General features: G+C 49.2%; 4 protein-coding genes across 4 annotated transcripts in view; 2 read left to right on the forward strand and 2 right to left on the reverse strand.

Annotated features, from left to right (window-relative positions):
* The window catches only part of LOC117644658 (nephrin-like), a 32,055-nt gene extending 26,487 nt beyond the window's left edge, over positions 1-5,568 (forward strand). Inside the window, exons 8-14 of the mRNA XM_034384269.1 lie at positions 1,151-1,444; positions 2,724-2,865; positions 3,789-3,952; positions 4,230-4,260; positions 4,513-4,574; positions 4,922-5,241; positions 5,368-5,568. Of these exons, the coding sequence (XP_034240160.1) occupies positions 1,151-1,444; positions 2,724-2,865; positions 3,789-3,952; positions 4,230-4,260; positions 4,513-4,574; positions 4,922-5,241; positions 5,368-5,454 (1,100 nt within the window). The 3' untranslated portion in view covers positions 5,455-5,568. The remainder of the gene's footprint in view (positions 1-1,150; positions 1,445-2,723; positions 2,866-3,788; positions 3,953-4,229; positions 4,261-4,512; positions 4,575-4,921; positions 5,242-5,367) is intronic.
* A 411-nt stretch (positions 5,569-5,979) lies between these two features.
* On the reverse strand, positions 5,980-12,780 carry LOC117644278 (ATP-dependent helicase brm-like). The gene is made up of 21 exons (XM_034383599.1): positions 12,572-12,780; positions 12,052-12,252; positions 11,760-11,939; positions 11,483-11,659; positions 11,221-11,393; positions 10,995-11,133; positions 10,752-10,913; positions 9,523-10,641; positions 9,184-9,426; positions 8,929-9,095; positions 8,647-8,835; positions 8,444-8,567; positions 8,143-8,349; positions 7,820-8,050; positions 7,562-7,732; positions 7,350-7,460; positions 7,032-7,237; positions 6,814-6,940; positions 6,532-6,718; positions 6,278-6,435; positions 5,980-6,198 (listed from the first exon to the last, which is right to left on the reverse strand). Exons 1-21 carry the CDS (start codon positions 12,584-12,586, stop codon positions 6,178-6,180), a joined length of 4,308 nt encoding a protein of 1,435 aa, XP_034239490.1. The 5' UTR covers positions 12,587-12,780; the 3' UTR covers positions 5,980-6,177.
* A 247-nt stretch (positions 12,781-13,027) lies between these two features.
* On the forward strand, positions 13,028-15,278 carry LOC117644280 (glyoxylate reductase/hydroxypyruvate reductase). The gene is made up of 6 exons (XM_034383601.1): positions 13,028-13,196; positions 13,403-13,533; positions 13,614-13,803; positions 13,896-14,227; positions 14,316-14,441; positions 14,540-15,278. Exons 1-6 carry the CDS (start codon positions 13,051-13,053, stop codon positions 14,653-14,655), a joined length of 1,041 nt encoding a protein of 346 aa, XP_034239492.1. The 5' UTR covers positions 13,028-13,050; the 3' UTR covers positions 14,656-15,278.
* LOC117644279 (nuclear factor 1 X-type) overlaps positions 15,050-23,980 on the reverse strand; it is a 134,635-nt gene continuing 125,704 nt past the window's right edge. The window contains 9 exon segments of the mRNA XM_034383600.1: positions 15,050-18,658; positions 19,050-19,228; positions 19,230-19,387; positions 19,577-19,767; positions 20,077-20,197; positions 20,524-20,729; positions 21,481-21,564; positions 22,636-22,884; positions 23,260-23,394. Coding sequence (XP_034239491.1) covers positions 18,462-18,658; positions 19,050-19,228; positions 19,230-19,387; positions 19,577-19,767; positions 20,077-20,197; positions 20,524-20,729; positions 21,481-21,564; positions 22,636-22,884; positions 23,260-23,394 — 1,520 coding nt within the window. The 3' untranslated portion in view covers positions 15,050-18,461.

A 23,980-nucleotide genomic window follows, 5' to 3' on the forward strand; every position in this document is an offset into this window, starting at 1 on the left:
ACTCGAACCGAACGTGTGACCCCACCAATGGATTGCTCTCCGAACGAGGAATCTATTGGTGGGGTCACACGTTCGGTTCAAGGCCTGTTTAGCGAATCTGGAGCTCAAAACGCGTCTCGAGTTTTGGCCTCCTGCGCCGGTCCTCTGACCCACTGTGGGGGGCCGGCCCGGCTCGGTTCAGCCCGGCTCGGCTCGGCTCGCGAAACGGGAAGGAATGGGTTTGGAATCACGCATGTAGCGGTTATGACAATGTAGTGGGGCGCTCCAGCCCCGCCGCCGCTGTGCGGCTCTGCCTTGCGGGGCGGGGCGGGGCGGGGCGGGGCGGGGCGGTGCCCAAGGGGGCCGGGCTAAATCTCTGAGGCGGCGTTTGCGACGACGGTGCGGGGTGGCCGGGGGATGCTGGGGGATCTGGAGGGATTGAGGGGTAGATTGGGGCACAACAAGGACCGCCTTGGGACCTGGGGGCCGAGCCCGGCCCGGCGCGGCCAGGGGCGGCCAGAGGCCAGGGCGCAGCCGCCATCAGGGCCGGCTTGTGGGCGACCCGGATGGCTCCATTCATCGCCTGCACGTCATACGCCGCGAACGTGCGGCCCGGCCGCCCGGTCCCGGAACGTCCTAGAGGCTGACTCCAGTGACTCCAGTGCACCAGCGTCGGGAGGGTTGCCGACCTAAGCTGAGCAGATCACAGTGAGCCAGAAGACCGGTGGAGGCGGTCAAAACCCCGGGTCGCGTTTTGAGCTCCAGAGTCGCTAAACAGGAGTCGAACCGAACGTGTGACCCCACACTGATAGAAAAAAGTACAGAAATTACACGGAACATGTCTGGTCAATTTTTTACCTGGACCGTCCGTACCTTGCCAACCACGGAGGTTCTGTACATGTTTTCTGTACCCGTTTACATGAGATCCTTATGGGGATCACAGAGAACCAGTACAGAAGGTCCGTACCTTTTCGGTACCCGTCTGTACCCCATTTTTCCGTACATTTTCCGTGCCAAACCACGGAGTTTTTTGCAGTGCACCAATGGATTCCTCGTTCGGAGAGCTATCCATTGGTGGGGTCACACGTTCGGTTCGAGTCTGAGGTTGGCGACCCTTTCGACACTGGGCGTTGTCTGGCACACTGACAGTCTGCCTCTCTCTCTGCCGCAGACGCGCCGACGTGCCGCAGCACGCGCGAGGAGCTCCACGGCGCGGGCCGCCACGACACTGTAACGCTGCGCTGCGAGGTGGACGCGCACCCGGCCACCGTGTCCTTCCACTGGACCTTCAACAACTCGGGCGAGTCGAGCGACGTGCCGGCCGCCAGGTTCTCGTCGCGCGGCGCCACCTCTACGCTCAACTACACGCCCGCCAACGACATGGACTTCGGCACGCTGGCCTGCTGGGGCTCCAACGCCGTGGGCCGCCAGCGCGCGCCCTGCGTCTTCCAGGTCGTCGCCGCAGGTAACAACAACACGGACTTTGCGTTTTTTTTTTGTTTTTTTTTTTGTGGTGCGGTGGGACCGCTCCGCTAAGGGGGTTGACGGATGCCAACGCCTCTCTGACTCCGAGCGTCACATTGAATTCCTGTCCCCCCCCCCTCTCTCTCTCTCTCTCTCTCTCTCTTCTCTCTCTCTCTCTCTCTCTCTCTCTCTCTCTCTCCCGCACTCTGAGGCCGCGGCGTGGGTGCGAGGGAGACGGCACGCTCTTCGGGAAGCGGCTCGCTGCGGCGCTCACGTGCGCCAGCAGACGGATTCCGAGAGTCGTTTTCGTCGCTCCGTCTCTCTCGCACTCATGGGGCGTCCCGTATAGGAGCGAGGGAGACAGAGCGACGAAGGCGGCCCTCGGAATCAGTCGACAGGATACCTGCGCCGAGTCGGTGTGCCCCTGCCCCACGTGGGGCCCCGCCGCCTGTCCTCCCCGGGGGGTCTCTGAGGCAGCCCTGTCAACCGCGCTGACGAGAGAGAGAGAGAGAGAGAGAGAGAGAGAGAGAGAGGAAAGAGAGAGAGAGCGAGAGGGAGAGAGAGAGAGAGAGCGACGAAGACAGACGACGGTGGCGCGGGGAGGGTGTCAATTCTAGCTCCTTGTTTGCTTTCAATTTGGATGTGATAATGTAGCCTCCATGATGACGCCGCCTTGGCGTTTTGCGGTGTCGTGGCATCGTCGTCGAGGAGACGCCGAGACGGCCCTGTTTCTCGGTCCTGCGTTCGATAATGGGCCAAAAAATATGAAAGAACAAAAGCAGACGGGTCGGGGTTGTTGCGTGTTTGAAGCCGTCGCAACACAGTGGGCCAGAAGACCGGTGGAGGCGGACAAAACTCCAGACGCGTTTTGAGCTCCAGAGTCGCTAAGCAGGGCTCGAATCGAACGTGTGACCCCACCAATGGATTGCTCTCCGAATGAGGAATCCATTGGTGAGGTCACACGTTCGGTTCGAGGCCTGTTTAGCGACTCTGGAGCTCAAAACGCGTGTAGAGCGAGGTGTAGAGTTTTGTCCGCCTCCACCGGTCTTCTGGCCCACTATGACGTGACCGACCAGGTCGTCCAGCATTTGGGTAGCACCTCTCTCTCTCTCTCTCTCTCTCTCTCTCTCTCTCTCTCTCTCTCTCTCTCTCTCTCTCTCTCTCTCTCTCTCTCTCTCTCTCTCTCTCTCTCTCTCTCTCTCTCTCTCTCTCTCTCTGCGAGTGTTGGCGTGCGTGTTTTAATGATTCGCTGGCTGTCCGGGCCGCCTAATTTGTTGCAGGACGGCCCTTCCCGCCCTCCAACTGCTCCCTGACGAACCACACTTCGGAGTGGGTCCGCGTCGAATGCCTGGAGAACTTCGACGGCGGCCTGCCCCAGGGCTTCCAGCTCGAGCTGCTGGAACTTCCCTACCTGGTGCCCAAGTGAGTAACTCTGTCTCTCTCCCTCCCTCAGTTTGATTCCTTGTTCTGTTTTCCGCCACCGACACGCCCCTGCCGCTAAGTCAAAAAGTTTTCAAGTGGCGGAGAGCAGTCCTGAGGCGCGGCAGTCTTAGTCAGTCCCGCCCCCTCCTGACGTCGTTTAGTCGAAATGTCGGTGGAGGAATTCGACGCCTGCCGGCCGCCGAAAGCCCCCACGATGTACCAGTGTCGAAAGGGTTGCCCACTTCGCAACATCTGGGCTTTGCTCCTTGAGAAGGTGCCAGGCCTGGGCCTGGTAGGCAGACTGAGGTTGGCAACCCTTGCGACACTGGCGCATCTTGGGAATTTTCGCCCACAGCTGACAGCAGATCGAAGCAGACTGATTAAAAGAGTCGTTTCGTCTCGTCACTCTGTCTCTCTCGCACCTTTACGGGACGCCTCGTGAGTGCGAGAGAGACAGAGCGACGGAAACGGCTCTTGGAATCAGTGCGCAGGAGGGCGAGTGGCGATACCCCCGGTCCAGCGCAGGCCGCAGGGAGTAGGTTCGGAGCTACTCCCGGCGCGAGAGCCCCTGTGAATCGCGGGGTAGGCAACGCGCGCGCTCCGCTGCGCGCGGACCAGGATGTTGCCTACCGCGCAGGGGCTGAGCTGCGCTGCCCGCCGCCGAGAGGCCCAGGCGGTCAAAGTCCCGGACTGGTTTTGAACTCCAGAGTCGCTAAATGGAACTCGAACCGAACTGGCGACCCCACCAATGGATTGCTCTCCGAACGAGGAGTCACAAGGGGTCACACGTTCGAGTCCTATTCAGCGACTCTGGAGCTCAAAACGCGTCTAGTGTTTTGGCCGCCTGCGCCCATCTTCTGGCCCGCTGTGCGCCGCCTCGAAGCCTCCCTCACGCCGCGCTTGTGGTGCTTGTGGCTTCCCAGGTACAACGTGAACGTGACGCGGGGTCCGCCCGTCATCGAGTGGCAGGGCAACCTGGAGCAGAGCTCGGCTTACCAGGTCCGCGTCTACGCCATCAACGCCAAGGGCCGCTCCGACCCCGTGGTGCTGCAGGAACTCCGCTTCAAGGGCGTGGCCAAGTACACTGGTAAGGCTGCGATGAGTTGCCGAGTCGACTGTCGAGTGCACTCCACGTATTTTAGGCGTTTCAAAGAAAAGAATCTTGTCGTGGACAACTCTGGACGCGTTTTGAGCTCCAGAGTCGCTAAACGGGACTCGAACCGAACGTGTGACCCCACCAATGGACTGCTCTGGGAAAGGAATCCATTGGTGGGGTCACACGTTCGGTTCGCGTACCCCGGGTTCGTAATTTACGAACTAGTTCTCGGTACTAAAAGTGAATGTTTTGGGTCCCTGTGCTCCAGACGCGAACCGACTGAGCCCGCCCAGCCCGCTGCTGGCCGCAGCGGCGGTGGGCGCGGCGGTGCTGGTGATCGCGTTCCTGGCCATGGCCGTGGTGCTGTGCCGGCGCCGCCAGGGCCGCCACCGGCCGGGCGAGGTGGCCGTCAACGGCATCAGCGCGGACAAGCCGCCGCCGCCCGCCACCACCGCCGTCATGATCCCCGGGCTGGACCCGGGCGAGGCGGCGCCGCACCTGGACGCGCCCGCCGCGCCGCCGCCGCACGCCAACGCACACTCCACCTTCAGGGCGGCGGGGCCGCGGCCGCCGCTGGACGACACGGACCCCGACGTCATCCCCAGCATCTACGGTCAGTTTGGAAAACCTCCCACGGTGCGCCAGTGTCGAGAGGGTTGCCAACCTCACCCCTTCGCACAGTGGGCTAGAGAAGTCCGGCGCAGACGGCCGAAGCTCTGTACGCGTTTTGAGCTCCAGAGTCGCTAAATGGGACTCGAACCGAACGTGTGACCCCACCAATGGACTGCTCTCCGAACGAGGAGTCCATTGGTGGGGTCACACGTTCAGTTCAAGTCGTGTTTTGCGACTCTGGAGCTCAAAACGCGTCTAGTGTTTTGGCCGCCTGTACCGGTCTTCTGGCCCACTGGTACATCGGGGTGCCTACAGTGTCGCTGACGTCCCTGCTCTTCCTGCTTGCAGAGCGGCGGCCGCCGAAGCAGCTGCCGGTGCACGTGTTCGCGACGCTCAACTGCCGGACGCCACAGCAGCGGCGCAGGAAAAACGAAGGCGAGAGCTGGGAGGACGACGACGCCATGTTCGAGGAGATGGAGGCCAAAGTCCGCCTGTCTTCCATGGCGTCCATGGCCTCCATGGCCACCTTGAGCAGGAGGCCGGAGCGGGGCATCGCGGGCCCCGGGGTCTGCTGGGACGGCCTGGCGCCCCTGCCGCCCCTCAGGGAGCCCCTCAGGGGGGACTTGGAGGCATGCTGCAGGGGGCCCACCCCCTTCGCAGTCAAGGAGGTGAGTGTCGCCAAACATGACTTTTGTCGCAGACTGTCCAGTGCCTTTACGGACAGATGGCCCAGTGTCTCCAAGCGCAGACTTGCCAGTACCTCGCTTTTTAAACGTTTAACTTCCTTGTTTCAGATGTCCATAAGCACATCACCGTCTCGACCACTTTCCATCAACAACATAGTGACTACTTCCCATAAGATACAAGAGAGCTGTATATAATTTATAAAAAACTTTATAAGACTGTTAAATATAACTTACTAACAAAAAAAATTGTGCCGTCTTGCTATTTGTTTTCTCTTACTATGATTTTAAAGTATATGTGTATGTGAGTGTAAATACGATTTTCTGGTTTCGTTGTAAGTTGTAATAAATAAATACTGATATGGTTAAAGCTGTTTCTTTTCCTCTGTCAATTCAATTGTCTGAACATCAGAGTGGTTCTCTCGCGGGGGCAGTGTCTCTCGCGACTTTGACTAGTGTGTCTGCATGCTCCGCTTCTAGCTGCCCATTGTGGCCGTGGCACACCTAGTCATTCGCCTCTGAAGTTGTGGGCATCTGAGCGCCCTCTGGTGGAGTGTGGAGGATCGCACAGAATGTTAAGTGATTCGCTCGCGGTGGCAGCTACGCTCGCTCATTTGACTAGTCAGCGATCATCTCTCATTTTGGTTCAAAAATTTAAATGGCCCAAATTGGAGCATGTTGTGCTGCAGGGGGAGACAGGATGTTGCATAAATGAAATACCTATTTGATTTGTCCTAAGAAACAATGTATTTAAAAGCTCAGATTGCACAATCAAAATTACACTATTTAAGTAAAATGTAATGCTTTTACTACAAAAACAATGACAGAATCAGTAAAACAATGATTAAGTTCATTTATGCAAGGCTTAGATAGAAGAATATTTACAATTATATTTCATAAATTAGTACGTGTCTGCTGCCATTAGTCTGTGTCCATTGAATCCTGCAAAAGACATCAACAATTAATATCATAAAGATTATCATTTCTAGTAATCTACATCAAGCCCACAAGGGTGCATTACCTCGTACAAGCCTCTGGCATTGTCACTTTCGCCCACAATTTCATCTGAGTCGTCAATGATGCGACGTCTGCTGCTGGAAGCTGGAGGCTTCGGCAACTTGATCTTCACCTTCACACTGCCTGCGTCTGGGTTCTCCGATACAGTCACACCACTCATAACTGAAAAGAATAAAGAAAAATATACATAGCTTAGTCACTATTGTCTAAAAACAGTAGAATATCACAAATAACATCCCACACATTGTTGAAGTGTACCTGAAGATTCATCATCTTCACCATCATCTTTGGAAAGCAACTCAGTTTCAATTTGAGCACGAGCTTGGCGGAAGACACGGAGTAATGTTACAGAGTCATTGTATAAATCACTTCCTTCTTCATTAAAAGTTTGAGCATTGGTGCACATAAGAGTGAAATCTTTCTCCAAGTCATCCATTGAAGCGCACTGTAAGAAAGTTCCCAGTCAGCATTGCACAAAATTTTTCATAATACTGTAATAATAATAAAAATCCACAGCAGAATTGATCAGTCAACAAGTACCTTGTTATCATTAATGCGCTGACTTAATTTTTTAATATCCATGGGCTTCTTGATAACCTCATAATAATATGGGAGAGATTTCTTAGAGGGCAACTTCACAAATGGTTCAGCAATAGGCCTGTCATCTCTGTAAAAAAATAAGATAGAAATGTGGCAAAATTAAACACTGGAAATGGTAATTACAAAACAGCATAAATAAATCTGTCAAGTTAACTTACTCTGTGTATTTCATAACTATTTCAATCACACAACGCATGGCATGTTTCATATTACTGGACACATCAAGCTTAGCCTTTTTCCGGGAGGAGTGTGAAGAGCTATCCTCCTCCTTGTGTTTCTTCTTCCGTGACTTTTTCTTTGACTTTCTATGACCTCCATCGACTTCTTCTTCCTCCTCTTCTTCACCTCCATCTTCTTCTATAGCCTGTTTATAAAAGAAAAATGAAGGGGTGAGATTGCAGTATACCACCGCAGAAATGCAACAGTGCTACTGTTGGAATCTTTGGACATGACATGGCAGAAGATGGATGACTTACCTTCAACCATTCTCTCTCTGTCAAGCTGTCAGTGTAATCAACCTCCTTCCTTTGCCTGGAACCTCGGCCTAGTTCTTGCTCTTCATCCTCTTCTTCACACATGTTTTCAATCTAAATCAGATCAAAAGAAAAAGAAAAGCCATGTTTCAGCAATATGTTTAAAAAAAAAACAAGGGTTTTAATTCTAAAGTACAAGTGCTGCTAAAGTTTACCTCCTCCTCATTTCTGTTGAGGAAATCAGGGAGTTCATCCTCCTGAATAAGTCTATTGGTTGTTTCGTTTTGACGCCTCTCTATGTCCATCTTTTGGAACAAGTCAAACTCATGTTCATGGCGTGCTATCATTTGATTCACAACTTCATCATCTGGCACTTCATTTTCCTCCTAAAAAGAAAAAAAGAAATAAGAATTGATAAATTACTGCATCTTTATAAAGTGATATACAGAAGCACTGAGGCAAACCGAACAAACCTCATCATCTCTGTCATCCTGATGTAGAATGCTGTGCAAGAACTGTCTTCTTTCAGAGCCAGTAGACTTCTGGTCAAACATACCAGCTTGGATAACCTTCTCATCCATATTCAATTTGTATTTTGCAGCAGCCAAAATTCTCTCTTCTACTGAGTTGACAGTCATGAGACGTAAAACTCTGACCTCATTCTTTTGACCAATACGATGAGCTCTGTCTTGAGCTTGCAAATCCTTGAAGTTGGGAGGAAATGAACAAGATAATGACAACCATGCTACATTACATAGTAACCCAAGAAAAAAAAAAAGGGAGCCTGAATTCTTACTTGATGTGGATTCCAATCAGAGTCAAAAATGATAACTGTGTCTGCAGCTTGTAAATTCAGACCCAGACCACCAGCTCTCGTACTCAGAAGGAAGAGGAAATATTCAGAAGTAGGGTCATTGAAACGTTTAAGAAGATCTCCTCTGTCCTCAGCCTTTGTTGTTCCATCAAGACGCAGGTATGAGAAACCCCGCCAATTCAGGTAATCCTAATACAGACAGAAAAGCAAATTGTGAAAAGAGAGTTCATCTCTCATGATGAATATTATTTTGATTCAGTTGCAAAAACATTGGAGTACTCACTTCAAGTATAGTCATGAGCTGTGTCATTTGACAGAAAAGCAAACACCTATGGTTTGTTGTTTTCAATTTGGGGAGTATTCTGTCCAGTAGCTCAAACTTGCCTGAGGCTCGGAATAGATCCGGACTGAAAAAGAAAACAAAAGAAATCTACAGAACAATCCAAAAGGTAAGAAAATTGAAACATTCCAATTTCAAATACATACCCAGTCACAATGCCACTGTGGTGGCCATGATGCTCACAGTAAGCCTTTTCAATGTGTTGGAACATGAAGGGATGGTTGCAGAGTTTGCGCAGTTGCATGATGGTATTCATAAGGGTCTTAGCTCCTCCCTTGCCATGCTTTCCTTTCTCAGAGCCATCAGTAAGCATCACGCCTTGAGTCTGCATCACCCTAAAAATCATAAAACATGGCAATGTGATACATGTCACAAAAGAAAACGGAACCAATTACATAAACAGGAATATTCAAAAAGAAGAATCTCACTTGTATAGGACACGTTGTAGACCAGACATATCACATTTAATGATGTATTCAACCTTATCAGGAAGTTGTGACTCTACTTCTCGTTTCAGACGCCGCAACAGGAAAGGACGCAATACTTTGTGGAGACGTCGAATAATAAGAATTGTCTCTTCTTCATTCAACTCAACCTAAAAAGAAAGCAGGCAAAAAATATTAAGAAACGACACTAGAAAGCAAAACACTTTTTCTTATTGAGACAGGTGAGCATTGCAGTACCTTCTCTCCAGTGGTAGCAAATGGAGCATTGAACCATTGCTCAAAAGTGGAGCAAGACTTGAATATAGAGGGCAGCAAGAAATTAAGTAAGGCCCACAGCTCGGGTAGCTTGTTTTGAAGGGGAGTACCAGTCAAGAGGAGACGATGTGGAGCAATGTAATAGGTATTCAGAACCTGAGTCAACTTGCAGTGATGATTTTTCATACGGTGACCCTCATCAATAATAAGGAACTTCCAATGCAACTGTAAAAGACATGCAACAAAGAAATGTCAATTTAAATGTTTAAAAAAATGATTTTGATATTAAAATATCACTGCAATACATTTATTTTGACGTACCTTTGCCAGAATTGCCTTATCTTTGATGATGTACTCGTAAGTAGTGATGAGAACGTTGAACTTGGTGGCCCTCATCTGAGATTGCAAGTCCCTGCGTACAGCTGGAGAGCCTTTATACGCTACAACTTGGACTGATGGGGCCCACTTCTCAAACTCAAGAACCCAATTGGACATCGTTGAAAGAGGCACAATGATGAGGAAGGGCCCATTCACCTTTTTCATTTCCATAATATAGGTGATGCAAGCAATGGTTTGTATGGTTTTACCCAAACCCATTTCATCAGCAAGAATACCATTCAGATTGTTGTTGTACAGAGAGACCAGCCATTCTAGACCTCGGATTTGGTACTCCTTAAGTTTACCATTGACCATGATAGAAGCCTGTTTGGTGACCTTTTCATTGACAGTGTGAGCAATGCTGTAGTATGTCTGGCCATCAGCAGAGGATTTGTACTCATCATCTTCATTTTTGGCTTTCTGAATAACATTCTTAACTTTTTCATCATCAGGTACCTCATCAAAGTCTTTGCTTTCTTCATCTTGCTGATCATCATCAGATGAAGAATCACCCTCCTCATCACTTAAATCGCTGTCAAGCTTTTCCCAGCCAGGATGGTCTTCCAGCCACTGCTGCAAATTACATGCCATAGGAGCATCATCCCCAGAAATAACAGAGCCAGAAGACTTTTCAATGACCGCTACTCTCATTTCTGATTGGGAAGACTCATCCATGGAATCGTCAAATTTATTTTTCTTCTTCTTTTTCTTTCGCTTCTGCTTCCTTTGCTCTTTCAGTTCTTTCTCCTTTTTGGCCTGCTCTGCTTTGTGCTCTGACACAAGCTTCATAAGGTTAGCGATGTACTCATCTGTCTGGTCCAGTAGGAAGGCCAATCGCTTGTCTTTCTTTTGATCAACCAATTTACGATAACCTTCTTCATCCTCGTTCATCAACCTGCGCATTCTTTCTTTCTCAATGCGCTCTTGCTCTTTCTTTTGTTCTCGTTCTGCATTAGCATGGTAGAGGATAACAGCTTTGTTCATTCGCTGAATTTTAGCTAGATTATTGCGATGGTATTCTTTGAGATCCTTTGCATGTTGAAGAACTGCATTAAGGTATTCCTGCAGACAAAATTAAAGTAAATTATAAAGTGTCTCAAATGTAAACATGTCAACATATTAAATAAATAGAATTACAAAGGAGAAATAAAGTAGATAGAACAAAACCCCACCTGATGTTTCTGTCTTCTCTTACGCTCAGCCTCGACCTTCTGCTGTTTCTCCAGCTTTTCAGTGGCACGAGCCTCCCTCAGACCTTGCCTCTTGGGCCGTTTATTAGTTTTTATACTCGCAGCTGTTTCTAGCATAGTGTCTTTGCGTGTGCAAGCAACAACCTAAAAATTTAAGAGTAATTAGCATTAATTCTTTATTAACAACCAAGATGTTGTGTGCACAAAAGACTGAAACTCTAATACCTCTGTCCGTAAGTGACGCTGGAAGTTAAGTAATCTTAAAGCAAGGAGTTCAATTTGAGCTTTCATTCTGAGATCTTCATCCATGTTTGTAGGCAGATTGTTTAGTTCATCTAAGCGTAAAGCAATACGAGCAGCCAGTCTAAAATACAAAATAAAATATCTGGTGTTAGGTAAACACATACATACAAAATCGGGACAAACTAATTCCATGAGTGAAATTACAAACCTGTTTTCTCTTTCTTGCAAAATAATAGCAGGATCTAGACCAGGTGGTTTGGTTATAAGAGTGACACGGCCTCTCTGGACAGCACCTTGCTGTGAAGAGTGTGATTGCTGCTGGGTGCCATGAATGCCAGTACCATGTTGAGATTGAGCTGAAGTTGCTGATTGTGCAGAAGTCTAAATGGATCATAGATGGATATTAAAATCATTATATTTTCGTTTTTAAAAAAAGGCACTTATAAAAAATGAAAAGAACGTATACTTACGGGGAGAGGAGGAATGGAGTCACTTAGCGGCCCTGAAATTGCACCAGCAGGGGGCATCGGTCCTTTGCCTTGAATTGCTAGCGCTAGTGTACTAGTGAGAGGCTGATTGCGAGCCAAAAGACGATATGCCATGAATTGAGTTCGCAGCTGGTTTAATTGGTTTGGTGTCAGCTTGAACTAAAAGTTTAAAAGAGAAAAACAAAACACAAAAAGAAAAATTATAGAGACAAAATAGAGCAAAAACCACAAAATTGGGACAAACCAACAACAAACTAACCGGAGGAAGAGAAGGATCCAAAACAGGTACCACAGGAGGAGGAGGACATGCTGAAAGGTGGAAATTTCGAAGAGCCACTAAATGATGATATCGAGAATCCGATTGAAGGCCTTTGTGTTCTAATGCCTCAATTGCATTTTCAATGCCTTTCAGTGTTTCTTCATGACTGCGCTTGGGTACCTTGAACAAACAAAAAATACCATATTTTTAAAGTTTCTACACAAATACTTTTTAATTGCCACTCAGAAAATCATATCATGATCAGAGGAAGATTGGTGATTTGTTACAATACCTTTGGAGCACTTGGTGGATTGGTGCAAGGACCGTTGGCTATATCATTAGAAGTATTGGAAACAATGCCATTGACGGGAGCTTCGTGCAATCCATTTGGGAGGCCATTCACTGCCCCATTCGGAGTGCCGCCACTCATCGCCATTGATGGGCCCGCTTCAACAATGCCGGGCAATCCACCTTGGCCACCAGCATCAAGTTCCTAAGACAATCAATTGGATGATTAATAGTTGAATAGAGACAAGTACAGAACTAAATGTGAAAAATGGAAGTAAGTGTATATTTTAAAAATGTATGCTGTTTCATGGGCCAGTCCTAAGCCTAAAATCAAGAGGATTGGCAGTTACAGCCTCCGGTGAACCAACGCCCTAACATAAACCCAAAAATTGTAAAAAGTTATCTCTCAATTTTCAAAATGCCTTCCTTGAAAATAATTGGAATAAAAGGGAGTTTGCACATGAAAACAACACCGTTAAGACGAGATGCCGACGCTCTAGAAGAATCGCATCAACCGCACTGACCTTCGTCAAAATCATGGTTATGGCCTGACCATGACAAGAGGGATCCGCCGTTTCCAGCAGACTATCCAACTAAAACACGAATACAACACAGGCACTTGGCAAACACAGGTTTCAGAGCGAGAAATTCAAAGTTTCTGGCCCTACGAAGGTTAGGCTTCCCGAGTTTTGACGCTCTTCGCTCTTCAAACAAAATATTTACCACCACACCGCTAGAGTGCGCTGGTGGCTTCTATGAGAAATTTTTGGCACACTCCCTGAAAAACCGGAACACTTTCAACTTCTCTCTGACGTTAAAGGATCGAATCGTTGTTTCAAATAAAACTCCCGCTAAAAGAGAGATTGTTTTGAAAATTTTTTTCAAACTTTTGCATTTTTACTGACCCGAAAGCTCCCGACTCCCTTGTTGTAGGGTTGGTCTTCCTGCGTAGGGCGGGAGGGGAGGTGCGGGTGGAGGGGTGGAGGGGGTGGAGGACATCAAGATGTTGTCCAGCGGCTCAGTAACGGTTAGGGCCTCTTCTCTTTTGCGGCCTTTCTTTCGTTGTCGGTCCTTTGCAACCATGAAGCCTTCTGTTTACGTCACGAGACCTGATGTGCCCAGTGTCGGAATCGATCTTCTCAAGGAAAAGTGAGTTGACTTCTTTCCGATCGTGATTTAACAGCAGTAATATAGCCGTGTCCGTGTCGTCTGCTATCGTCTGTGGAGACTACTCTAAAAACTTCAAAGAAGTTGCATTACAATACGTCAGCGAAACGTCATCGCGGCTTTTGGACTCATCCATTTGAAATAATTTCATTCATTCAATATATATGTGTTATATTTCCCATTGACAGATGCAATGTGGAAATGTGGTCAGAATGTAAGGCGCCACCTTACGACGAACTAATCAAAAGTGTAGCAGGAAAGAACGCCCTTTTTTGTAACATAGCAGACAAGGTTGACAAGAATGTACTTGATGCTGCTGGTAAGTGTGTTCTCTTGTCTTTCAATTCCTTAAGATCATGTGTTGCAAAGTCTAAAGTACCTTCATTATTTATTTTTCAGGCTCATCTTTGAAAGTAATTGCCACAATGTCAGTTGGTTTCGAGCACATTGATGTCGCTGAAGCCAAAAAGCGGGGAATTAAAGTAGGCTATACTCCTGATGTGTTGACATACGCTGTGGCGGAGCTTACTGTTGGTATTCTTTTGGCTACATCGAGGAGGCTATTTGAGGCGCATAGAGAAATTTTCAAGTAAGAATGTAACTTTGTAAAATCAAAGGAAATGTACTACAGTACTTGTAGCCTTGTAGTTTCTTGCTCTAATGGGTTTATTTTTTGTCCAGTGGTGGATGGACATCATGGTCTCCATCCTGGATGTGCGGTCCAAGCATTCGGGGTAAAACTGTTGGCATTGTTGGCTTTGGAAGGATTGGTCAAGAAACTGCTCGCTTGCTCAAAGGATTTGGAGTGAAACAGTTTCTGTACTCTGGCCGTAAGGACCACCCTGAGGCTTCAGATATAGGAGCTGTTCGAATGCCAGTTGAAGAGATGCTACCCAAATGTGATTTTATAATCTGTGCTCTTGCTATGAGCCCTGAAACTAAACATTATTTTAATGAGAGGCTATTTAACTTAATGAAGCCATCAGCTATTTTTGTAAACACAAGTAGAGGAGGTAAGTGAATAAGCATGGGCATATTGCATTGTTCATGATTTACTGCATGGCATGTATGATTTTCTGATCCTGGTATACATGCTTGCAGGAGTGGTTGATCAAGATGCACTTATCGAGGCATTGGAAAAGGGAAAAATACGAGGTGCAGGCTTGGATGTGATGACTCCTGAGCCTATTCCACCGGATCACCGTCTCCTAAAACTTCCTAACTGTGGTAAGCCAGTGCATCAATTTTCATGCCCACCTCCACCTAAATGTTAAAATACCATTAAAATCATGTAATACAGTGTGCTTTGTTGTTTAAAATTTCAGTTGTGATCCCACACATTGGCAGTGCAGGTATTGAATCTCGCAATGATATGGCAGAACTAACAGCAAGGAATATTTTAAATGCCCTGGATGGTAAGCCTATGCCTGCAGAGCTGTAAAGGTGCCTTATCAGTGATGTTAAAGATACAATAATTGCAGAAAAATATGTTCACACTAGACATATTTATATCAAATTTTATTTTTCTATACTTGGGTTTGTTTTGTTCTACTAGTTGTGATCTTCCATCATACATTTTATTTTCATAGAATAGAAATGTTTGTATTTTTTTATTAACAGAATATTGCTTTATGGTCTGAAATAGAGCCCCTGTTAGCTCATAAATAAATGTTTTGATAGTGATAGCACTTTCAATACAAAAAAAACCTATGTTAGCGAATTTTAAAAGCAAGTGTGGATGCGGTAGCAACTTTTATAAACCCGATTGTTTACGTGACAGAAAATAATGAAAAGTAATTGGTGCTTAGCAGACTACATAAAATCATGAACAGCCGTAAATGATACATTGCACAGTTTATTCATTATGACAAAAACGGGAAAATAACAAACATAAACTATATATTAAAAAACAAAGATTTCTGAAATCTAAATTATAATAGCTGTATTTACAAAACTGTTTGTTAGACCTAAAGGCTATTGGCTCACATAGAACTTATGTTTTTTCTGTACATGGCACTAATGATAACAAATATTGACCTAGTAAATCTGTGTGACAACTGTGAAGTGGAGTTCTTTTACAATAAATTCAAAACTTAACTTACTCTTCATGAGTAAATTTTTTATCCATTTTGGATGTTTTTACGAAAGATTTTTCCTTCTGTATACCAGCAGGAAAATAACTAGAATCTCCATTTGAACATGTAAAAATGTTAGAAACCTGCAGATGGAAAAAAAGCCAACCTACTTATGTATACAAATCAAAACCAGCTTGAATTGAATAGCTTTTATCCGGTTAACTCAATGCACCTAGAATTAAATCAAGGATGATACAAATTAGGATTAAATCCTACGAAGTTCTTTTGCAGTCCCTTTCCTTGAAACTGATGGCTTACTTCTGGCCTTCAAGCTCAGCCTTTTAAGGAAAACATAATGAGATCTAGTCACTAGCTAAGGTATTATTAAAAATTAAATATGCTTTATGTACAGAGAAGTGAGCAACATAACACTAACACTCCCATAGCAGCAGGATCTGAGGGAAGATCAAATATATTCAATAAATTTCTCGTGTCCACCAAATATTTATTTTATGGATATTTACACTGGTTGACACATGAGACACTAAACTTAGACAATGCTAAGAGCCACCATCTTCCCTCAGAACTACAAACTAAATTATAAAATGAAAGGCAGTCTGCAGGTAGTCTTAAAGTGGGATCTTGAAATCACCTTTCCTTGTATTGTGTGGCTTGGAATTAACAGTATCTACCATAAATTTGTACAGTGACTGAGTCACAAATTTAACTGATTAAACCTTAAAAATTCCATAACACAACCACCAATCCAAAGACAGCATCAATATTCCAACTTTTCACGAACTGAACCACTTCACAGTAAATCACGAGTAGCTTAAATAAAATGAAATCAAATTGACAGTGCATGGATATTATCTATATCCCATAGTATTGAACACAATCAACTCAAGCTCGACACTTGTGTTTGAGATGTTGCTATCGATTCGCTTTCCGCACTTTTAAAGAAATTCGAACAGTAATATTTGATAGTATTAAGTGTCACAAAGAAGTCTCAGATTTTGTGCCTTTTTATCAAGGAGTACCATTTCCAAAACACAAGAAGGAGAAAGCAGACAATGGTCCAGTTTTACTGAAGCATTACTGAGCAAAGAATACAACCATGTGGTTTGGTCCAACCAAGTACTGCCTACTCTTTATGCCTCAGGTCGAACCCAGAGGGCTCAAAGAGGCACCACTGTATCCTGGATCATCTATTAACCATCAACACTTTGGCCCTTGGTTAAAAGGAAGCATTCGAATTCACTCCTCACAAGACACAATTTATTTCAAAGGTCACGCTAATAGAAAGCAAACATCCTAATACCTCAGAATCTTAGGGACATGACAAATTTGCAGAGATCGTCATGCGTCATATGACAGGCATGTAGTTTCACCCAATACAAAGAGTTAAGCCAACAGCCATAGCCATCTAGTCCCCATTTCATACTTAAACTATCCATTTACTATTAGAAATAAATACTTGACAATAACAAAAATTTATCATGTCCCTATAATACAATTTATACATAGTGTAAAACATTGTCTATTGAAAGGAACGCCTCTTTTATGCCACAGCTGAACTAAAGCAGAACAAGCATCTGTGTTCAGGTTTGTGCATCAACATGAAAAAGCTACTACTTTTCCAAGACAAATCCTGTACGAAAAGATGAAGCGCATGAAAACAACTTGTATGCAGTATTTGGTCCATGAACAGCAGCAAGCTTTTCTCTCGTGTGGTTTTGTTCCACTGCTCCCCAATATTTCTGTGCGTCCCAAAACAGACATTCAAGTCACTTGCGTTAAGTTCGCTGATGACAGTAAAATTACCCCTCCGCACCTCACCATACAAACACTGAGCCCAATGTTATCTAAAGCTGTATAGTTACAGAGTCCAGCCAAAAAACAAGGTACCTAAACAATCCACAAACTGATGAGAGAATTTCTTTACTAGCAGGCCCGTCAAAAGGCAAAACGGTAATTTTCTTTATTCTTTCCATTTCTATTGTTTCGGACTCGAGTCAATTCAAACCGCAAAGGCTGGGGCAAAATGGGTGGCAAAAAAAGGGGCGTTCAACAACAGCACCATGCACCATGCCATGGCCATGCCGGCTGTCTCTTCAAACGATGCGAGAGAGAGGGAGAGACAGCGCAAAGCGTGTGCCAGTGTGACAGTGTGCCAGTCAGCATACAAACGGAGCACCTAGCGGACCCTTGGCGGGCCGACATCAACACCTCGCCGAGAGTGCCGGGAGCGCCGCAATGCGCGGAAGTACTCGGGGTTGAGTACACACCGCGGAGTACCCGGCGGCTTGTACAGCACGGAGCCTCCTCGCGTGGCTCGGCAGCCTCAGGGAAGTACCACGCCCACGTGAGACGCGAAGGAGACCCCGAAGCCAGCCCGGCACCGCGGGGCACTCGACGGCCCTCTCGGCTCGGCACAAGCGGACCTAACAAATCACAACCTTAACGGAGGAAAGCATGGCATGCACGCTTCCTCGTTCACTGGGAGGCCGGCGGGCGTGGATCGGCTTACGTATTTCGGTGGCACGAAGGATGCTGCCCCACAGGGCGAGCTCGCCCCGCGACGCACCCCCGTCACAATAATAACAATTACAATTTTTTTTTAATTAAGAAAAAAAGAAAAACAAACCACGACCGAGGTTTCATTTTGTTCACTAGGTGGTCTCGCATGACCTACTCCTACACTAAAGTCTTTGGTAACAAGAAACAGCTCCGCACTTCCCTCCTCGTCCCCCCGCTGCCCCCTGGAGCAATCACTCAAAGTTCGTCTCCAGGCAGCGACAACAACAACAACAAATCTCGGCACCACTTAAAATAAAAAACACCTCACCAAAGAAAAAAAATAAACAAGAGAAACAAAAAAAAAAAAGAGTTAATAAACAACAAACAGCCTGCTTGAGCAAGCGATCCAACTAGATAACGTATCACATTCGTTTCGTGGCGGCGCCGCGTCGTGTCCATGACTGTCCGTGACAAACTGACAGGACTCTGTCACGTGGTCGTGTCGTGTGCCCGGGGTGCCGGCGTGGCGCAAATCGCGTCTCGCGGCACTCCGAGCTGCTCGTGGGGTTCGCTCTTCGCTCTACCAGCGCAGAGTTGGGCCAGGGAGCAGGCCGGGGCTGGGCTGAGGCTCAGGCTCCTTCAGCCCGACGGCCTACGTCGCCTTGGCCGGGGTGGGCGGCCCGGAGCCCGTCGGCGACTGCCCCCCGCTCGAGCCGTGGCTGCCCGTCGACCCCGGGCCCGCCCCCTGCGAGCCGGGGGGCGGCGGCCCGGGGGGCGGCGGGGGCCCGCCCATGTCCTGGCTGGTGTCCATGGGCTCGGCGTGCGACGGCGCCACGCCGAAGTACCGGTCTGGAATCAAAAACGGGGTGCTGTCTGCGGATTCGAACCCGGGCGCGCGACACTGCGCGTTCAAGCCGAGACTCTGTTGTCCGATTTCGCTGCGCGCACTTCTCTCTTGCCCCGCCGCACAGTGGATTTGCCAGAAGACCGGTGGAGGCGGCCGAAACTCTAGACGCGTTTTGAGCTACAGAGTCGCTACACAGGCCTCGAACCGAACGTGTGACCCCACCAATGTATTCCTCGTTCGGAGAGCAATCCATTGGTGGGGTCACACGTTCGGTTCGAGTCCCATTCAGCGACTCTGGAGCTGAAAACGCGTCCGGGGTTTTGTCCGCCCCCACCGGTTCTCTGGTCCACTGTGAGTGCGAGCGAGACAGAGCGAGGAGTGCGGATGGCTTACCGTCGTCCATGAGGCTTTGCTGCGACGGCTGGTCGCCGGCCACCCCGGCGGGCAGCAGCGGCGCCATCATGCCGTACTCCTCGTCCAGGCCGATGAAGGCCGTGGGCGCGGCGGGGTTCCACCGCGTGGGCGGCGCGCCAGGCCCGCTCAGCGAGACGGGCGCCCGCGCCGGGGGCGCCGGGCCGCAGCCCCGAACCGCCGAGGCCGCCGCCCAGGCCGGCGCCCAGGTTGACGGCGTTCCGCGACACGCCGGGCGACGACACCAGCAGGCTCAGGTTGGACGCGCTCACCATGCCGCCCACCGACGACGCCGCCGACATGGGCGGGTAGCTGAAGATCTGCGGCCGGAAATCGGAATTGAGATTTTAATTGTTTTCACAGGGGCGGCGGAGAAAAAGCGCTCAAGGCCGAAAAGGGGGCAGAAAGTGCCACAGAGTCGAAAGGGTTGCCACTTCAGCCTGACGACGAGTCTGGGAATGAAGAGGGCGGGCTGAGGCTGGCAACCCTTCGAACGCCGGGAGACCCACCTGCGGGGGCTGGTGTATGTGGCTGAAGGTGTACTCGCTCCGCACGGCGAAGGGGCTCGACACCACGGAGCGGGACTGCGGGTCCTGCGACGGCGACACCGCGCCCGACCGCCCCCGGGGCGAGTCTGGGCCCATGGGGGGCGAGTGGGGGCCCACTGGCGGGGGCGTGTGGGGCCCGGGCGGCAGCTCGCCTGCCGGAGAAACACCAAGTCAGTACAGAGTGGCGGCCCACAGTGGACCTGCAGACTGGTGGCGGCGGTCAATCCCGAACGCGTTTTGAGCTCCGAAGTCGCTAAATGGGACTCGAACCGAGCGTGCGTGTGACCCCACCAACGGATTCCTCGTTCGGAGAGCAATCCATTGGTGGGGTCACACGTTCGGTTCGAGTCGCATTTAGCGACTCTGGAGCTCAAACCGCGTCCGGGATTTTGGCCGCTGCCACCGGTCTTCTGGCCCACTGTGCGCGTGGCTGGCACGTAGATGACGTGTTCGGCGCGTACCTGAGGACCCCGTCGACCGGATGATAGCCACGGGCCTGGCCATCGGGGGCGGCGGGGGAGGGGGGAGCATGGAGCTGGTGTAGTACTGCGGTAGTCTGGTGGGGCTTCGACCGCTGCTCACCTGCGGAAGCAAACAAAACCAAATAAGCGTATGCTCGACCAAACCTCTCCTTCCTGGAGTTCGCAGATTGATTCGTTTTCATCGCTCTGTCTCCCTCGCGCTAATGGGGTGTCCCGCACAGTTTAGACGCGTTTTGAGCTCCAGAGTCGCTGGATGGGACTCAAACTGAACGTATGACCCCACCAATGGATTGCTCTCCCAACGAGGAGTCCATTGGTGGGGTCACACGTTCAGCTCGAGTCCTGCTTAGCGACTCTGTAGCTCAAAACGCGGTTTGAGTTTTGGCCGCCTCTTCGGGTCTTCTGGCCCACTGTGCGACTGCCTACCTGCTGGCCAGTGTCTCCCTCCTGGTTGCACACGAATGTGACGAAGTCGGTGAGGGTGGTGTCGTGCCCGTTCTCGGGGTACTTGGGGCTCTGCTGCTGCTGCTGCTGCTGCTGCTGGTTGGGGTCGGGGTGGTGGCCGGGGTGCACGTGGGAGTAGTAGCTGGGGGTGTGCTGCAGCGCCACGGAACCGTGCGGCGAAGGGAGACCTGGAACACAACACCGCGAAGCCGCGTCAGTTTGCCCGTCTTTATTTCGAAGCCGCGACGGTACGCACAGTGGGCCAGAAGACCGGTGGAGGCGGCCAAAATCCCGAACGCGTTTCGAGCTCCGGAGTCGCTAACTGGGACTCGAACCGAACGTGTGACCCTACCAATGGATTTGCTCTCCGAACGAGCAATCCATCGGTGGGGTCACACGTTCGGTTCGAGTCCTGTATGGCGACTCCGGAGCGCAAAACGCGTCCAGGATTTCGACCGCCTCTTCTGGCCCACAGTGCGATACAGTGTGAATGGTTAATGAGTTAGTCCGGACAACCACAGGTGTTCCCCGAGCATGCATCGCCATACAAGAAAGCACTACGCAAGCGTTCGCCACAAAAGCACCACCACCAAAGACACCTTCAAAGCATTGCTGTTGGGGACCTCACCTTCGGCCTTCGATGACAATTACTTGCAGCCCACAACGGAGCAGTGAGAAACCCAACCACACCGTCACCAATACTCACCCGAAAGGGAAGTTTGACAAACTGGAAATATTTAGGTGTTTTCCTAAATGCAGCCTTGGCCATCTCAGCGAACCTCCACCAGCAAGCACAACCCAGTGAGAGAGAAACGATCGTGCGACAACGAATTTGCGCAGAACAATGAGTGCTTTGACGGGTGCCCTGCCTCCACCCCGATGACCTTGACGAAGGCCTCGGTGACCTTGACGGCCTTGACCAAGGCCTTGATGACGTACCGTCGCGGCGAGACGCCAGCCGGCTTTTCAGGGACTTCCCCGACGCCTGCATCTGCAGATGGGGCGACGAGCCCGAGGGACCGCCTGCAAACACTGGCCGTCAGCGAAAAGAAAAACAAAAACACACAGGGGGCAGGGCGAGTTGTTTGTTTTAATTGGCACGCAAAACTTTGTTATTCGGTCAGGCCGGGGGGCGAACTACAGCACACACTATTTAAACGGCCATTAACGCTGCAGTCTTAATGGGTTTCGTCTACCATGGCGTGGCATGGGCAAAACGTAGCGTGCTTGTCTCGAGGGCGTTCGCTACGCAGTCAACACATGCTCGACTACAGTACGAGTGCTTCTCTCTCAGAAAGCTCAAATCAAATCGACTGAAATTTGGTTGCTCTTCGTGTAGAAGTTGATTCAAGCAAGGGAGTGGTTTCGAATGAAAAAAAACTAGTCAAAATGACAAAAACTAAAAGTTTCAGTTCACAGTGCATTGTTCTAAAATTTCGAAATTGGAAGCTACACGCTTAAGACCTTACCAAGTATTTTGAGCATATGCACGGTACAAACTATTTACACTGAAATTCAAAGGGTGAGACATCTGACCGATTTTCGGTGATACAAAAAGTATGACCGAAAAAACGGTCATACATAAATGTATGACCGAAAAACGGTCATACTTAAATGTATGACCAAAAAAAGGTCAGACATCAGCGAGACTGGCTATTGTTTAGCTTGGGGATATATCAGCATTTACCCGTGATACACTATAAAGTATGACCGTTTTTCGGTCATAACAAGTATTTTTTCGGTCATAACGGGATGACCGTTTTCGGTCATACATCGAAGTATGACCCTTTTTCGGTCGTACATTTCAGTAAGACCGTTTAAGCGGTCAAAAGTATGACCTTTCTATTTTCAGTGTAGTGTCATTACGAAGAAATTGTTCGTAAATTACGAAGGATTTTTTCTCTGCACGGTACCTGGTTTTCCCAGGAGCCCCCTGGAAATCGCCTATGTCTTTGCCATAGGCTTCATGGGAAAACCAGGTACCGTTTTACCGTGTGTGAGCTTACCTATGCATGCTCAAAATACTTTGCTGACAAGCTCCTTTTCATTCTAAGTCCTGAAATAGTTTGCAAGGTGGGAGATGGGTGGACTCACCAAGTGCTGTATGGTCCACGTCGGAGTGCCACGAGGTTTGCGACGACAGCGAGGCGGGGCTCTGCGAGTAGTAGGTGGTGACCTCCTGGGGCTTGTCCCGGCTGGGGGCCGAGCCTGCGCCGCCCCCAGGCCCCGCCCCCGCGCCCGGCCCCGCCCCCAGCTCCAGGTCGTCCTGCGACGAGAGCCGTCTGAGCCGCTTGGTGCGCGGCTCTCCGGGGCTCTGCGAACTTCTCGGCAGCGACAGTGGACCTGCGGGAGTCAGCAGCGCGTCAGCAGGCTCGCTCAGGACACGCCGTGCTCCGTCTCGCTCGCACTGGCCGGCCGGCCCGTCGGGGGGCGAGAGTGACAGAGCGACGAACGCTGCAAAAGGGTTCATCTCCACTTTCCCTTTCTTCACACGGGCTAATGCGTTTCCTAATCACCGAGAGGGATCAAGAAAGGGACAGTTTTTGTCTCCTTGACGTAGGGTATTAAAGTTTCACACCATTTTTCTTCTCCACAGTCTTCACAAAAAAAAAATCAAGTAGAAAATATAATTTTTCGAAGATCGGAGGCAATTTTTCCCCGAAAAGCTCATTGATTATTGACAATTTTTTTAAAAAAATTTTAACAGTGTGTACTTACTGTACGCGACGGTGGGCATGATGGGCGCGTGGTCGGGCGCGGGCGGCGTGTAGCTCGAGCAGTAGTAGCTGGGGTTCTCCATCTTGATGCTGTTGACCGGGGGCGCCATCCCGTTGTGGCCGTGTATGATCGAAGCTGCAACACCAGTGCGGGCATTACAGCACACCACCCCTTCAACCTTCGTTCGTTTACAAAAAATTAGCAAAAAATAATTGTGGTCTGTCACGGAAGTAGGCAAAATTTCCAACGATGCACTGGTGTCGAAAGGGTTGCCAACCTCAGCCTAACATCTTAAAAAATTGGAAGGCAGGCTGAGGTTGGCAACCCTTTCGACACTGGTCCAGTGTGGGATTTTTTGTCTGCTTGTGTGGCAGCACTGCAAGTGCAGAATTTATCCGCGAATTCTAGTGCTACACTGCTGGAGCGCGCCTGGCGGGTAGGCAGGCCCGCGACGCACAGCGGTGTAGCGGGCTTGCCTACCCGGTCGTCGTTGGGCGCCATAGGTAGGCAATCCGACGCACTGCGCTGTGCAACGGGACGGCCCGACACCGCTTCGCAGGCGGCGCACAGTGGGCCAGAAGACCGGTGGCGGCGGTCAGAACTCTAGACGCGTTTTGAGCTCCAGAGTCGCTAAATGGGACACGAACCGAGCGTGTGACCCCACCAATGGATTGCTCTCCGAACGAGGAATCCATTGGTGGGGTCACACGTTCGTTTTGAG

Source organism: Thrips palmi, unplaced genomic scaffold (genome assembly GCF_012932325.1).
Source record: "Thrips palmi isolate BJ-2018 unplaced genomic scaffold, TpBJ-2018v1 HiC_scaffold_18, whole genome shotgun sequence".
Lineage (NCBI taxonomy): Eukaryota > Metazoa > Arthropoda > Insecta > Thysanoptera > Thripidae > Thrips > Thrips palmi.